This window comes from Pongo abelii, chromosome 23, assembly GCF_028885655.2.
Source record: "Pongo abelii isolate AG06213 chromosome 23, NHGRI_mPonAbe1-v2.0_pri, whole genome shotgun sequence".
NCBI classification, from domain to species: domain Eukaryota; kingdom Metazoa; phylum Chordata; class Mammalia; order Primates; family Hominidae; genus Pongo; species Pongo abelii.
The window spans coordinates 44,669,879-44,685,012 of NC_085929.1; the positions used below are offsets into that span (position 1 = coordinate 44,669,879).

Sequence of the window (15,134 nt, forward strand, 5' to 3'; positions counted from 1 at the left end):
CTGCCCCCAGGCTGGTACATCCCAAGAAGCTTCCTAAAGCCAGGGAAGGAAGATATGGGAGGAGGAGGTCAGTGTCACCCTGCCCGATGCCTGTGGGAACCCCTTCTTTCCTTCTACTCCAGCCGAGAAAGCAGGAATCCCACGGCCACGTTCAGTGATTCTCAAAAATGCTAAGTGATAGTTCAGGGTTCCAAAGGGACTAAAGAGCCAGCCAGTGGGCACCTATTCCATTTGATGGATGGGATTGCTGAGAAGGAGGTCACAGATGCGGTGCTTGCAGACACACACGTGTGCACTGGCACACATACACTGCTGCCATCAGGTACCTGCCCACAGTGACCCCCACAGCTCCTGAAACCCTCCAGAGCAGGCTCCAGGCCTCTGGTGAGGTGGATCTGCTCTGTCCAGCTCTGAAGCTAAGGCTCACTGGGCGAGCGTGCAGCATGTGGCCATGCACTCTGCCCAGAGCTCGTGCAGTATCGTGCATGCACCCTATGGTCATTCCAGCCAGTGGTTCCATCAGTGAATTCCCCAACAGTGGGGGAAGAAGGCTGCTGCTGGCTCTTCTGTCCCCACCTCTGCTGGGGATCTTAGCACCCTGAGGTGGGGGGCGCTACACGGAAGAGGATGCTGGTATAGCAAGCCCCGTGGTGGGCCTGCATCTACTGCTCAGGGCCCTTGCGCTTGGGTAAGGAAGCCCCCTCTCTGAGTACGAGGTGCTCCTGGCAACTCTGAGCAGGGCGGGTCAGCACAGGATGCTGGCGCCTGATGGCTGGGACTTCCCTCTTCCTCAGTCCCTGTATCCACCCAACCCTCGCCCCACTCCGGCCCCAGAGTGCAGAGCACATACGTCTGCTGATCTTGGAGGCTAGGAATGTAGGAGTCTCCCCAAAGTCATTCGGGGTGTCCACTTCTGCTCCAAACACAATGAGGGCCTTGATCATCTCCACGTTGTCTTTCTGTCGGGGATGGAGAGAGTCAGATGTGCAACCGCCAGGGAAGTGAAGAACAAAGGGGCCCCTGGCTGCCGGCCCCAACCTGTCAACTCACCCAGCGGGCCTCTCCTCAGCGCGGGGAGACACTGGAACCCTCCTCACCCCCACCCAAGTCAATCTTGTAGTCCAAAGGCTGCCTTTTGTTGGCTGGGGACCTGACAAACAGGCTTAAAAGCACCCACAGGGGAGGGTGTAAGAACCCAGGCAGAAACTAGAGGTGATTTGCTCCTGCTCTGCCAGCTCCGCCTCCAAGGAAGCAGTGCATCTGTGACCCCGACCCAGGAGCCATGGGGACACAGTAGGTCAGCTGCTGATGGCTTTCAGGAGTAGCAAGGAGAGGGTGGGTGAGGGCAGGGAAGGCCATCTTGCCCACCCAGTCCAGGGTGTCATCCCTGAGGGGTAACCGAACACACGTGCCCCTGATGGCAGCCTTCAGGGGAGTGTCCCCGCGAAGAGCATCACACATCTCCACACCTGGAGGCCAGGCAGGGGCGCAGAGCATGGCATGGTTTCACAGGACACACTGGCCACCTGGAACTGTGGGCTCTGGCCTTGTCACCTTCCTCTTCTTGGGACCTGATTTCCCTGCCTAGAGAATGAAGCTGTGGGTCTAGATTGGGGTTTTCCAAACAGTTCTTCACATTCTATTAGGACTTCTATGGCTACAGATATGTGTGTGTTTTCAGCATTAACTGCGATTTTTTGTTGTTGTTACTGGTTTTTTTTTTTTTTTTTTTGAGACGGAGTCTCACTCTGTCACCCAGGCTGGAGTGCAGTGGCGCGATTTCAGCTCACTGCAACCTCTGCCTCCCGAGTTCAAGCAATTCTCCTGCCTCAGCCTCCCAAGTAGCTGGGATTACAGGTGCCCGCCACTATGCCCAGCTAATTTTTTGTATTTTTAGTGGAGACAGGGTTTCACCATGTTGGCCAGGCTGGTCTTGAACTCCTGACCTCGTGATTCGCCCACCTTGGCCTCCCAAAGTGCTGGGATTACAGGCGTGAGCCACTGCGCCCTGCATTGGTTACCTTTTATGGTTGGCACTGGATGGATGGATGGCCATTTATGGTAGTGATGCAACATTTCTCTCAAAATAAATTTAAGTCAGTTTAAAAGTAAGCCAGGCCAGGCGCGGTGGCTCACGCTTGTAATCCCAGCAGTTTGGGAGGCTGAGGCAGGTGGATCACCTGAGGTCGGGAGTTCAAGAACAGCCTGACCAACATGGAGAAACCCCGTCTCTACTAAAAATACAAAATTAGCCAGGCGTGGTGGCGCACGCCTGTAATCCCAGCTACTCGGGAAGCTGAGGCAGGAGAATCGCTTGAACCCGGGAGGCAGAGGTTGCAGTGAGCCGAGATCGCGCCATTGCACTCCAGCCTGGGCAACAAAAGTGAAACTCTGTCTCAAAATAAATAAATAAATAAATAAATAAAAGTAAGCCAATTTGAAGAGGTGATTAAGTACATAATTGTAAAGGTGGTTGATGAATATGCCAAAAACTGTGAAGATGGGAAGAAGATGACCGAAGTCTATCAACAGTTCTTAAAGCAAGACCTGGGAACCCCTGTGAATGCGTGATACCCTTTCAGAGGTCTCACACCCAGCTAATTTTGCATTTTTAGTAGAGACGGGGTTTCGCCATGTTGGCCAGGCTGGTCTCAAACTCCTGGCCTCAGGTGATCTGCCCATCTTGGCCTCCCAAAGTGCTGGGATTACAGGTGTACACGAGCCACTGTACCTGGCCAGTTATTTTTTAAGTTTTTAAAAAATATTTTAAATTTAATTTTTGTGGGTACATAGTAGGTGTATATATTTTTGTTATTTTTAAATGAATTAATATTTTGAAAATTTCACACTTTAAATTTCTAATATGGTAAATATAGATAAAGAAAATCCAAATGATTAAAAAATCTTTGTGATCCTCAATAATTTTTGAGAGTATAAAGGGATCAAAAAGGCCAAAAAACTTGAGAACTGCTGAGTAAGATCATTCCAAGGGCCCACCCAGTGCTAAAAATGTCCACAGTTTCAAAAATGAAACTATTTATAGTTTCAGCCTTTTGGGCAACAACATCTCTTCCAAGTTTTGACCTTTGGTATAAAACAGGATGTCCTTGAACGTGTCCTGAATCAACTTCTTTTAGAGTCCTGGGGGTCTCTCATGTTCTGTCACTGAGACTCAGTAAACAGACTTATGTACATATGGTATTGCTATAGAATATGTGCACACAGTGAAGCGCAGTGGCTCATGCCTGTAATCCCAGCACTTTGGGGTGCCAAGGCGGGTGGATCATTAGGTCAGGAGTTCGAGACCTCCTGGCCAACACAGTGAAACCCTGTCTCTACTAAAAATACAAAAATTAGCTGGGCATGGTGAAGCGTGCCTGTAGTCCCAGCTACTCGGGAGGCTGAGGCAGGAGAATCGCTTGAACCCAGGAGGCGGAGGTTGTGGTGAGCTGAGATCGCACCACTGCACTCCAGCCTGGGCGACAGTGCAAGACTCCATCTCAAAACAAAAGAATACGTGTACACATATATGTCTGTAACACAGTAACAGTCCTCCTCTGCTAGGTTTAATATGTTCATACTCTAGTTGTCTAACCAGATAGTCAGGGCTTTGAGGGCAGGAACTGTGTTCTAAAATAAACCAACGAATGTGCCTGGCACCTGCCACGGGCTGCTGGGCTGCACACTCAGGCTTTGCCTGCCAGGATCTTACAGCCTCCCAGGGGAGATGAGAGCAACACGCAGACCCGTGAAGGGAAGCAGGATGCTCACTCGGGCCAGGTACTGCGTGTGTCACTTAGACATTCTGTAGAGGGTGACCAAGTGTCCACCACAACTTTTCCATAACTCTTCCAGATAAGTATTCATGCCACCATTTTCCAGATGAGGAGATCGAGGCTGACAGGTGACATGGCTTGCCCAGGGCCAGTCTGTGGCCAGAGCTGTCATTTTTCCCTCTTGTGCCATGCAAGTGCCAAACGGAGGCACAGGTGGAAAAGGTACCAAAGCACACAGGAGGTGGTGTTATTTTGGGCTGAGAGGGGGACTTGGAAGGCTTCCTGCGGGAGGAGTCAGGGTCTGAAATGAGCTTTGGGTGGGAAGATGATTTGGAGCAGCTGAAGATAGGAGGGAGACAGTGGGGAGGAGTGCTCCAGTCCGGACAGCCCTCCTGCATTCCCACCAGCCCCACAGGGCAGGACACGTGGTCCCAGGCTCACCGACATGGCCAGGTGCAGCGGGGTGTTGCCATGCTCTCCGCGGGCATCCGCGTTGGCCCCGTGGGTCAGCAACACTATGGCGCAGTCGAAGCGGTTGCGCATCACCGCCACGTGCAGGGCCGTGTTCCCTGCGGAGCTGGTGCTGTTCACGTGGCAGCCCCATTTCAGCAGCATGCGGGCCATCTGCGGGAGACGGTCAGGCCGAGTTAGCACAGGCACTAGGGGAGTTGCCGTACCCTGGGACACGTGGGCACTGCCACTTCCGCTCTGAGAGGCCTACAGGTACTGGGACGTTGGAAAGCACTAGCAACAGGATTCCAGGGGCAGGCCCCAGTTCTAGGGGGGGGCCTAGACTGCCTCCCATACCATCAGCATCCCAAGACTAGGGACAAAAAGCCAAAGATGTGCTGACTGTTTTATGAGGCTTCTGGTCCTTTCCTAGCGCCAACAGAACCCACTCTCCTTGCAAAGGCTCCTCTGGGGCCTGTCCTGAAGCACCCTGCTCCGTGCATCCCCCCCGGAACCCTGCAAAGGTATCACCTCTCACTGGGCCTTGGCAGTGCACATCCCTGGGAGAGCCTTGGGACCAGGGAGGGGAGCCTGGCTTTGGAGTCACAGACCTGAGCCCAAAGCCCAGCTCCACTCATACCAGCTGCCTGCGCTTGGACGGGTCACTGTAGCCATGTGCACCTCAGGTTTCTCTTCTGTGAAGATGGGAATGCAAGTCCCCACCTCACAGCATGTGATGACAATGAGTGACCAAACCTACACAGAAGGGCCTGACTCGGTGTCCAGCTCCTGGAACGCGGAGGTACCCCCGAGGCTGGCAGTGCCCTTCCTCCTGGCCCATCACATTGAGAAGTAGGCCATGAACTCTGGGGCATCCCATTCCCTGTCAAGCTGTGCTTCCTGGTGATGAGACCAGAGGCCTCCATCCTCCCAGGAGGACAGAGCTTAGCTTAGGGGAAGAACTCAGAGGAGATGCCCAGCCAGGCTCCCTGTGTGTGCAGCTAGGCCCAGCACCACCACCACCATCATCATTGATCATCATCATCATCGTCTTGATGGTTAATAATGAGTGTCAACTTGATTGGATTGAAGGATGTAAAGTATTGACCCCGGGTGTGTCTGAGAGGGTGCTGCTAATGGAGATTAACATCTGAGTCAGTGGGCTGGGGAAGGCAGACCTACCCTTAATCTGGGTGGGCACCATCTAATCAGCTGCCAGCACAGCCAGAATATAAAGCAGACGGAAAAAAATGTGAAAAGGCTAGACCGGCTTAGCCTCCCAGCCTACATCTTTCTCCCGTGCTGGATGCTTCCTGCCCTCAAACATCAGACTCCAAGTCCTTCAGCTTTCGGACTTGGACTGGCTTCCTTGCTCCTCAGCTTGAGATGGCCTATTGTGGGACCTTGTGATCGTGTGAGTTAATGCTTCTTAATAAACCCCCCTTTAGGCCAGGCGCAGTGGCTCACCCCTGTAATCCCAGCACTTTGGGAGGCCAAGGCAGGCGGATCACGAGGTCAGGAGATCGAGACCATCCTGGCTAACATGGTAAAACCCCGTCTCTACTAAAAATACAAAAAAATTAGCCAGGTGTGGTGGCGGGCGCCTGTAGTCCCAGCTACTCAGGAGGCTGAGGCAGGAGAATGGTGTGAACCTGGGAGGCAGAGCTTGCAGTGAGCCAAGATTGTGCCACTGCACTCCAGCCTGGGCGACAGAGCGAGACTCCATCTCAAAAAAAATTAAATAAATAAATAAACCCATATATATATATCCTATTAGTTCTGGCCCTCTAGAGAATCCTGACTAATAATAGAATCATCATCACGCCACCTTCTATTTGGGAAGCACTTTACAATTTGTGCCAAGTTTTGTCACACACTGCCTTGCTGACTTCACCACATCTCCAAAGCAGAATTCATGGATGAGGAAACTGAGGCACAGGGCGGATCCCCCCGCCCAGCCAGACAGCAGCAGAGCCCTGCCAGGATCCCAGCTCTTCATGGTCTTCTCTGCCTACAGACCCACTGCAAGGTCAGCCCCCAAGTGCTAGCCTCAGGGTCCTCTTGGGAACCCGCTTCCTGAGGGCCCTGAGGACCTGGGGGGCCCAGCCCCCTGCCCCACCCACCTACCTCAGGATCCACTCACCTCTGCGTTCTTGGCCCAGTGGAGGGGACTGGCTCCGTAACGGGGGTCTTTGCTGTGGATCTGGCTGCTGTCCATGCTGATGATCATCTCCGCACACCTGGGGAGAGAGGGGCCCCGGCTGGTGAGCAGAGGCTGGGGTCCGCGTGGCGTGGGATGAAGCCAGGACTTGGAGCTTCATCTACTGCTTACAGAGAGCATCACTGCAAACAAAGTTCAGCAAACCCAACCAGCACACTCACCATGGTTAAGGCTGTACTGAGTCCCTCAAGGCACAACTAACCCCCTCCTCCAGGAAGCCTTCCTGATGACTGCCACCAGCAATGATCACCCTCCTTGGTGCTGGCTTTAGAGTTAGATGGGCTTGAAGTCAAGCCCCAGCTTCTTCACTGGTGGCCTCCAGAAGCTGACCAACATGGAGAGAGTGCTGAGAGGAGTGGCTGGGGTGTAAGGAAGACCAGGCATTTCAGAGCCCGGTTCTGCCTGGCACACAGCCACCCTCCACCTCCTTTTACCACACTGTCAGTGAGTCACACAGTGACCTGCATGCTATAGGAAGCAGTATGACAGAGTGGGAAAGAGCACAATTGCTTTCTACTCAGTGTCTGAGGCAAGCAGTGTCCACCATATATCTTAACATCTCCAGCCTCAGAGCAGAGGCCCCGGGTTCACAAGCCTCATTAGGCCCGGCCTGGCCCGAAGAAAGTGCTCCATCATTGTATTATGGGTAGGAATCTCGGTTCACAAGTTCAGCTGTGCAAGGAGGAGACTTTAAAATTTTTCCGGCTGGGCGCGGTGGCTCACGCCTGTAATCCCAACACTTTGGGAGGCTGAGGCAGGCGGATCACCTGAGGTCGGGAGTATCAAAGGATGGAACTCAGGGACTTGAATGGACATTTGCAGACCCATGTGCACAGCAGCATTCTTCACAACAGACAAAAGGTGGAAACAACCTAGGCGTCTATCAGTGAAGGACTGAATGGATAAACAAAATAGTATTCTGCCTTAAAAAGAAAGGAAATTCTGATACGTGCTACAACATGGATGAACCTTGAAGACATCATGCTAAGTGAAATAAGCCACGCACAAAAGGACAATGCTGTATGATTTCACTGATACAAGGTTCTAGAACAGGCAAGTTCTGAGAGACAGAGAGGATATGAGAGGTTATCAGGGGCTGTGGGGAGGGGAGAATTGGGAGTTATTAATGGTTACAGTTTCTGTTTCAGGTGATAAAAGTTTTAGAAAGAGGTGATGGTTGGACAACATTGTAAATGTGATTAAAACCACCGAATTGTACACTTAAAAGTGGCTAAAATGGGCCGGGCGTGGTGGCTCACGCCTGTCATCCCAGCACTTTGGGAGGCCGAGGTGGGTGGATCACCTGAGGTCGGCAGTTCGAGACCAGCCTGACCAACATGGAGAAACCCTGTCTCTACTAAAAAATACAAAATTAACTGGGCATGGTGGTGCATGCCTGTAATCCCAGCTACTACTCAGGAGGCTGAGGCAGGAGAATCACTTGAACCCAGGAGGTGGAGGTTGCAGTGAGCCAAGATCGCGCCATTGCACTCCAGCCTGAGCAACAAGAGCGAAACTCTGTCTCAAAAACAAAAAACAAAAAACCAAAGTGGTTAAAATGGCTAATTTAATGTTATATATAATTTACCACAGTTGAAAAAATCAACATAATATATCAGAACCATTGTATACTTTCAATAGGTGGATTGTATGGAATAGGAACTATATCTCAATAAAGCTTTTTTTTTTTTTTTTTTTTAGTGCAATTACTAGGACAGCCCACATGGGTTTAATTCCCAGGTCTGGCACTTACTGACTGCCTGACTCTGAGTAAGTTACTTAACCTCTCTAAGCCTTAGTTTCCTCATCTGTTTTTGGTTTGTTTGTTTGTTGTTTGTTGTTTGAGATTGTTTGAGACAGGATTTCCCTTTGTCACACAGGCTGGAGAGCAATGGCATGATCATAGCTCACTGTAGCCTCAGACTCCTGGGCTCAAGCCTCAGCCTCCCAAAGTGCTGGGATTAGAGGCATGAGCCACCACACTTGGCCCTCAGCTTTAAAAGGGGAATAAAATACATCGGCTGTCTGGGCTATAGTGAAATAGCCCACATGAAGGCTAAGCCGGTGGCTGGGACAGCGTTAGTGTTCAGCTGCTCTTCTCTATTATTAGGGGTGCCCAGTGCAGGCCCAGGATTTATGCTGCCCAGCTCCCTACAGCCCTTTTGCCAGGGCTTGGTGCTCAGCACTAGGCACATGGAATCAGACCCAGCTTCTTTCCCTAGGCCCTCTGGAGCCCCTCAAGTCTTCACCCAAGTGGCCAGCTCCGGCTAGTGTCCACGGCTTGGCTGGGGCTCTGCTGCCTCCAAGCCTTCCCTGAACTCCAGCTGCCTGAGTGCTGTCTCTGAGCTCCTAGTGCAGCCCCCAGGCATTCTCAGTCTCAGCCTCCATCTCACTGTCTGGGATTATCTGTTTCCCTTCCCCAGCAGGGGCTTAACCATCTGAGAACCGCAGGCACAAACCCAGCTTTGTGGGAAAGGTCGGCTGCATTGAAAAGCAGCAGAGGTGGCCGGGGGCGGTGGCTCACGCCTGTAATCCCAGCATGTTGGGAGGGCAAGGCAGGTAGATCACCTGAGGTCAGGAGTTCAAGACTAGCCTGGTCAACATGATGAAACCCCATCTCTACTAAAAATACAAAAATTAGCTGGGCATGGTAGCGCACACCTGTAATCCCAGCTCCTTGGGAGGCTGAGGCAGGAGAATCAGTTGAACCTGGGAGGCAGAGGTTGCAGTGAGCCAAGATCAGGCCATTTTGCACTCCAGCCTGGGTGACAGAGTGAAACTCTGTCTCAAAAACAAAACAAAGAAAAGAAAAGAAAAAGAAAAAGAAAAACAGCGAGGGAGCTCCTAGTCTGAGCTGTGAGGGAACCACCTGTTAGTAACACTGAGGCTGTGCGATTCTTGGAGTAGGGCTGTGCTGGCTGCCATGTCGATAAGGGATCTCCCTGCTCCACTCAAGGTAGGAGCCTCTTCCTTTGTCTTCTGTGCAAGATTCTCTTATGTGATGGGACGCTGGACCCACCCAGGATGGCCTGTGTGGGGACAGAGGGACCGGTGAGGGCTGAGGTTGTTTGAAGAGAGAGAAAACAGGTCAATTACAGCTCCTGCCCAGTACAGCTCAGGGTGGCTGGAGACAGGCAACAGTGGGGCTATGTGCCAGCCCTTTGGGTAGAGAAGAGCACCACCTGTCACCTGGTGTCCACTCAGGTCACAACCTGCAAATGGGGAACCTGACTGCGGGGCTGGGGGTGTTGGTATCTTCTCTGTTTGGTCGACTATTTCTGAAAGTTCTAGCTCATTCTGGTGTGCTTGGGAGATTCAAGGAAAGGAGGGTTTGTCCATGCTTGGTCCAGCCCTTAGAAGGGCTAGCAATGCCCCATAGGGCTAGCAAGGTGGATGCAGCTCCCAGAGGAAGGAACAACCTGAGGACAGGCACGAGTGCCAGTCTCCCTGCCTGAGTGCTGGCCGCCCATGCCTTCTCACTGCTTGTCTGGCACTGCGCTGGGAGGTTCTGGGTGGCTGGGGTGTCTCCTGTCCCAGAGTGGCTTATTCATTTCAGTGAGGCCGGTGCTTTAGCACAGTGCCAGGATCGAAGGACTCATTGGCTCATTCATTCATTCTAGATGTTGTTCCTGTTAGATGGTATTTTTTTTTTTTTTTTTTTTTTGAGATGGAGTCTTGTTCTGTCGCCCTGGCTGGAATGCTGTGGCACGATCTCGAATCACTGCGACCTCTGCCTCCCAGTTTCAAACAATTCTCCTGTCTCAGCCTCCTGAGTAGCTGGGACTACAGGCACACGCCACCACAAGCTGGCTAATTTTTGTATTTTTAGTAGAGACAGGGTTTCACCATATTGGTCAGGCTGGTCTAGAACTCCTGACTTCAGGTGATCCACCCACCTTGGCCTCCCAAAGTGCTGGGATTACAGGCGTGAGCCACCGCGCCTGGCCTAGATAGTATTTTGAGATTTGAGATATTCATCTCTTTTATCCTTTTTATCTCATCCCCCACCCCTTTGAAAATAATTTTCCTGACACCAGGGTTTCCCAGGCTCCCAAAACATGAGCCTGCACCTGCCTCCCAACAGTGCCACCAGCCAGAAAGGAAAGAGGCATCTAGGTGGACGGGCGCTCGGCCACCTTACCAAGCATTTCCCAGGCTTTGAGCTGGGCACACAAGAAACCAAGGGGCACTGAAGCCATCAGGGGGGCTGTTCAGATCAGGCTGGGCTGGGTTAGAGGAGGGGCCAGGTGAGCCTTGGGGTTGCATCAGACTCCAGACCTGGAGTACCATCTGGAGGGGAGCTGGAAAGAGGAGACCCCAAAGAGGGCTAAGATTGGTTGTCTCCAGTTTTATAGAGGGAGATTCACTCCTAGGAATTAAGGTACATTATAGAAATTTATTTTTATTTATTTATTTATTTATTTTTTGAGACGAAGTTTTGCTCTTATTGCCCAGGCTGGAGTGCAACGGTGCGATCTCGGCTCACTGCAACCTCCACCTCCCGGGTTCAACCGATTCTCCTGCCTCAGCCTTCCGAGTAGCTGGGATTACAGGCATGTGTCACCACGGCCGGCTAATTTTGTATTTTTTAGTGGAGACGGGGTTTATTCATGTTGGTCAGGCTGGTCTTGAACTCCCGACCTCAGGTGATCTGCCCGCCCCTGCCTCCCAAAGTGTTGGGATTACAGGCGTGAGCCACTGCGCCCAGCCAGAAAAATTTTAAAGTCTCCTCCTTGCACAGCTGAACTTGTGAACTGAGATTCCTACCCATGATACAATGATGGAGCACCTTCTTTGGGCCAGGCCGGGCCTAATGAGGCTTGTGAATCCGGGGCCTCTGCTCTGAGGCTGGAGATGCTAAGATCTATGGTGGACACTGCTTGCCTCAGGCACGGGACAGGTGACAGGAGAGCTGGAGCCCAGCAGGCCAGCAGATGGGGAGGGGAGGAGGTCTTACCCCTTCTGAGAGAACTTCATGGCCGAATGGATGGGGTAGCCATTGGGGCCCATGATGTTGCAGCGAGCGTTGCACAGCAGCAGCACGCGGACCATCTCCTGCTTCCCCAGCTGGCAGGCCAGGTGCAGCGGGGTCAGCCCTTGGTTATTCACCTGATTCAGGCCAGCCACTGCGTTCCTTCCAAGGAGCTGATGAAAGAGGAAGGGAAGTTTGACTCCATAGGATGCTGATAAGAACGTAAAGAGGCCGAGAGCAGTGGCTCATGCCTGTAATCCTAGCACTTTGGGAGGCCAATGTGGGTGGATCACCTGAGGTCAAGAGTTTGAGACCAGCCTGGCCAACATGGTGAAATGTCGTCTCTTCTAAAGATACAAAAATTAGCCGGGCATGGTGGCAGGCACCTGTAATCCCAGCTACTCAGGAACCTGAGAAAAGAGAATCGTTTGAACCCAGGAGGCAGAGGTTGCAGTGAGCTGAGATTGCGTCATTGCACTCTAGCCTGGGCAATAGAGCAAAAACTCTATCTAAAAAAAAAAACGTAAAGAGAAGCACCAGGAAAGCCAAGTGCCAGTGTGGATGGGAGGGAGGCGGTCGACCTGGCATGACTGTGGCTCACATGAAACATTTCTGAGTCAAGGAACTTAAAAGGTAGCTGTGTCTCAGGATGGGCACTGGGGGTCCAGGTGGGAGTGATTCTTGCTTTTCATTCTGTCCTGATTGATTTTTTTTCTACATGCAGGTACTATGTTTTCAGTGAAAGAACAGCAGTATTAAAAAGAGAGCTAGGGGCCACGTGCAGTGGCTCATGCCTGTAATTCCAACACATTGGGAGGTGAGAGGATCACTTGAGACCAAGAGTATGATACCAGCCTGGGCAACATAGGGAGACCCCATCTGTACCAAAAAAATTTTAAAAATTAGCCGGTGTGGGCTGGGTGTGGTGGCTCACGCCTGTAATCCCAGCACTTTGGGAGGCCGAGGCAGGCTGATCACAAGGTCAGGAGACCAAGACCATCCTGGCGAACATGGTGAAACGCCATCTCTACTAAAAATACAAAAAAAATTTGCCAGGCGTGCTGGTGGGCACCTGTAGTCCCAGCTACTCCGGAGGCTGAGGCAGGAGAATGGCGTGAACCCGGGAGACGGAGCTTGCAGTGAGCCGAGATCGCGCCGCTGCACTCCAGCCTGGGCGACAGGGCAAGACTCCGTCTCAAAAAAAAAAAAAAATTAGCCCGTGTGGTGGCACGAGCCTGTAGTCCCAGCTGCTCAGGAGGCTGAGGTGGGAGGATCACCTGAGCCCAGGAGGTCGAGGCTGCAGTGAGCCATGATCACACCACCGCACTCCAGCCTGGGCGACAGAGCTAGATCCTGTCTCAAAAAAAAGAAAGCGCTTGGCTCAATGCTGTCCCCATGAGGTTCATTACAACCACAGTGTACCCATGTGACAGCAGGGTCACCTCACAGCAGTCCCACTGGACCTGGAGGCAGGCCAGAGACACAGCAGGGAGAGCAAGGGGCTGGCATCGAGGCCAATGGAAGGTCAAGCCCCACTCTCTCAGCTTTGTGGCCCTCCCTGGGCACGCTTCTTAACAACACTGAACCTCAGTTTCTTCGGAGAGGAAAGGGGAATAATGACCTCCACCCCATGAGTGTATTCTGAGAATTAACTAGAACACATACAACACTCAGTTCAGGGTCAGGCACCAGTCAGCACCGGATAAAGGACAGCCGCAGTCGTGCATGACTATCGAGAAGCGGGTGTGCACGCCCCCGCGTGGAGGCAGAGTCTGCGAGGCACCGTACTGGGTGTGCAGAGGATTCTCTGCAAAAATGCAGTTCAATGGTGGGTGGAGAATTCCCTTCCCTGAGAGCAAGAAGCATAAGATATGAATCCACATTTTCTGGGCCAGGCACAGTGGCTCACACCTGTAATCCTGGCATTTTGGGAGGCTGAGGCGGGTGGATCACTTAAGGCCAGGAGTTGGAGACCAGCCTGGGCAACATGGCAAAACTCCATCTCTACTAAAATATGGAAATTACCCAGGCATAGTGGCACATGCCTGTAATCCCAGCTACTCAGGAAGCTGAGGCACGAGCATCACTTGAACCCAAGAGGTGGAGGTTGCAGTGAGCCGAGATCGCACCACTGCACTCCAGCCTGGGAGACACAGGGAGACTCTGTCTCAAAAAAAAAAAAAAAAAGGAATCCACATTTTCTGGTATAACGTAGTTGCATTCTGATGCCAAGGCAGAGAGAACATGATCTTTAGAAAGAATTTTCTAATTCTAGACAATAAAACATAATCCAACATCCTGCCTTTTCTGTTCAATCTAATATATGAAATAGCTATTTAATAGTATCACGCCATCTGCTTGCCCACAATTAAAAAATCACATCTTTTGCCCAGGTAATCAAAAATGTTAACAGGAGGGCCTCTGGCACAAACGCCTACAGGAACTGGAGAGAGTTTGGTTTGCTTGGTTTGAATTCCTGTAAAACAGGGGTGTCCAATATTTTGGCCTCCCTGGGCCACATTGGAAGAAGAATTGTCTTGGGTCACACATAAAATACATGAACGCTAACGACAGCTGATCTAAAAAAAAGGTCCAGGCATGAATCTCATAATGTTGTAAGAAAGTTTGTGAATTTGTGTTGGGCCACATTCAAAGCCGTCCTGGGTTGCATGCAGCCTGCAGGGCCACAGATTGGACAAGCTTGCTAAAGGTTAAGCCCAGGTCCCGCTGGCCCACGAGCCCCTCCAGGCAGGCATCTGGCTCACAGTTTGTGCTCAGGAAAAGCGGAACTGAACTGACTGGAGCTGGGCCTTTTTTGGGGTTTATTTTGCTGGGTTGGAGGTCATCCCCAGGTTTATCAAGCAAAGAGACTGAGGACGTGGCTCCTGGAAAAGGGCTGGGAGGGAAGAGCCAGGGAGGGGTCTGCACCCTCCATGAAGGAGCTCAGGCCTCAAGGATCAATGGGGGACAGTGAGAGGCCTGAGAGTGACACCTGAGCCCAGGGGCCCAAAGGGAACTGTGGACACCGGGAGGTATCAGTACCAGTCACCCTGCCCCCTCCCCCTGCTCACCTGCAGCACCTGAGAATTGTCACCCTGGACAGCATAATGGAAGACGGTCTCTCCCTTGTAGTCGGTGACATCCATCCGAGCGTGGCAGTACTGCACCAGCTCCACCAGGATCTCCCCATCACCCTTGCGACAGGCCAGGTGCAGGGGTGTGCAGCCCTCCTCATTCTCCGTGCAATTGGCACAGCTGCAGGAGAGGGCCAGGGTGAGCAGAGGTGAGCAGGTGTGGCACAAGGTGGCAGGGGGACCTAAGTGCACATACAGGGAAGTGCGCTCGGAAACTCAGATTTTCTGGTTTATTTGAGCTCAAGAGCATTCCCGCCACTCAGCTAGTTAGGCTGATTTGAATGTAATTATATCTGATGTGACCTGTATCAGGTTTCTGTTCAGTTTGCTCACTTATACAAGAGATGGGCCCAAACCACACCAGCAGGAAGTGGGCGGGGTGGTGGCACAGGAAAGGGTCACAGAACACGGATATCTCACTAGCCTCGGGCAATTCACTTAACCTTCCTGGGCGTCAATATCCTTATCCACACAACCTGCTGTGCCTGCTCCAGGAAATGGACAGAGCGGTGGTGAGATGAGACTCTGTGCTGTCTAAGAGCACGCCTGGAAACTAAAGTGCAGTGAGGGCTTTTGTTTTG

General features: G+C 52.0%; 1 protein-coding gene across 12 annotated transcripts in view; it reads right to left on the reverse strand.

Moving 5' to 3' along the window:
* PLA2G6 (phospholipase A2 group VI) overlaps positions 1–15,134 on the reverse strand; it is a 69,995-nt gene that overhangs the window by 16,962 nt on the left and 37,899 nt on the right. For 11 of the 12 annotated variants that reach the window (XM_054543424.2, XM_054543422.2, XM_009234355.4 and 8 more), the window contains exons 4-8: positions 14,491–14,674; positions 11,405–11,592; positions 6,370–6,466; positions 4,218–4,400; positions 851–959 (exon numbers count right to left, since the gene is read on the reverse strand). In XM_054543424.2, coding sequence (XP_054399399.2) covers positions 851–959; positions 4,218–4,400; positions 6,370–6,466; positions 11,405–11,592; positions 14,491–14,674 — 761 coding nt within the window. Of the gene's footprint in view, positions 1–850; positions 960–4,217; positions 4,401–6,369; positions 6,467–11,404; positions 11,593–14,490; positions 14,675–15,134 lie in introns of those variants that run through there. The other variant, XM_054543427.2, reaches the window with a different exon arrangement.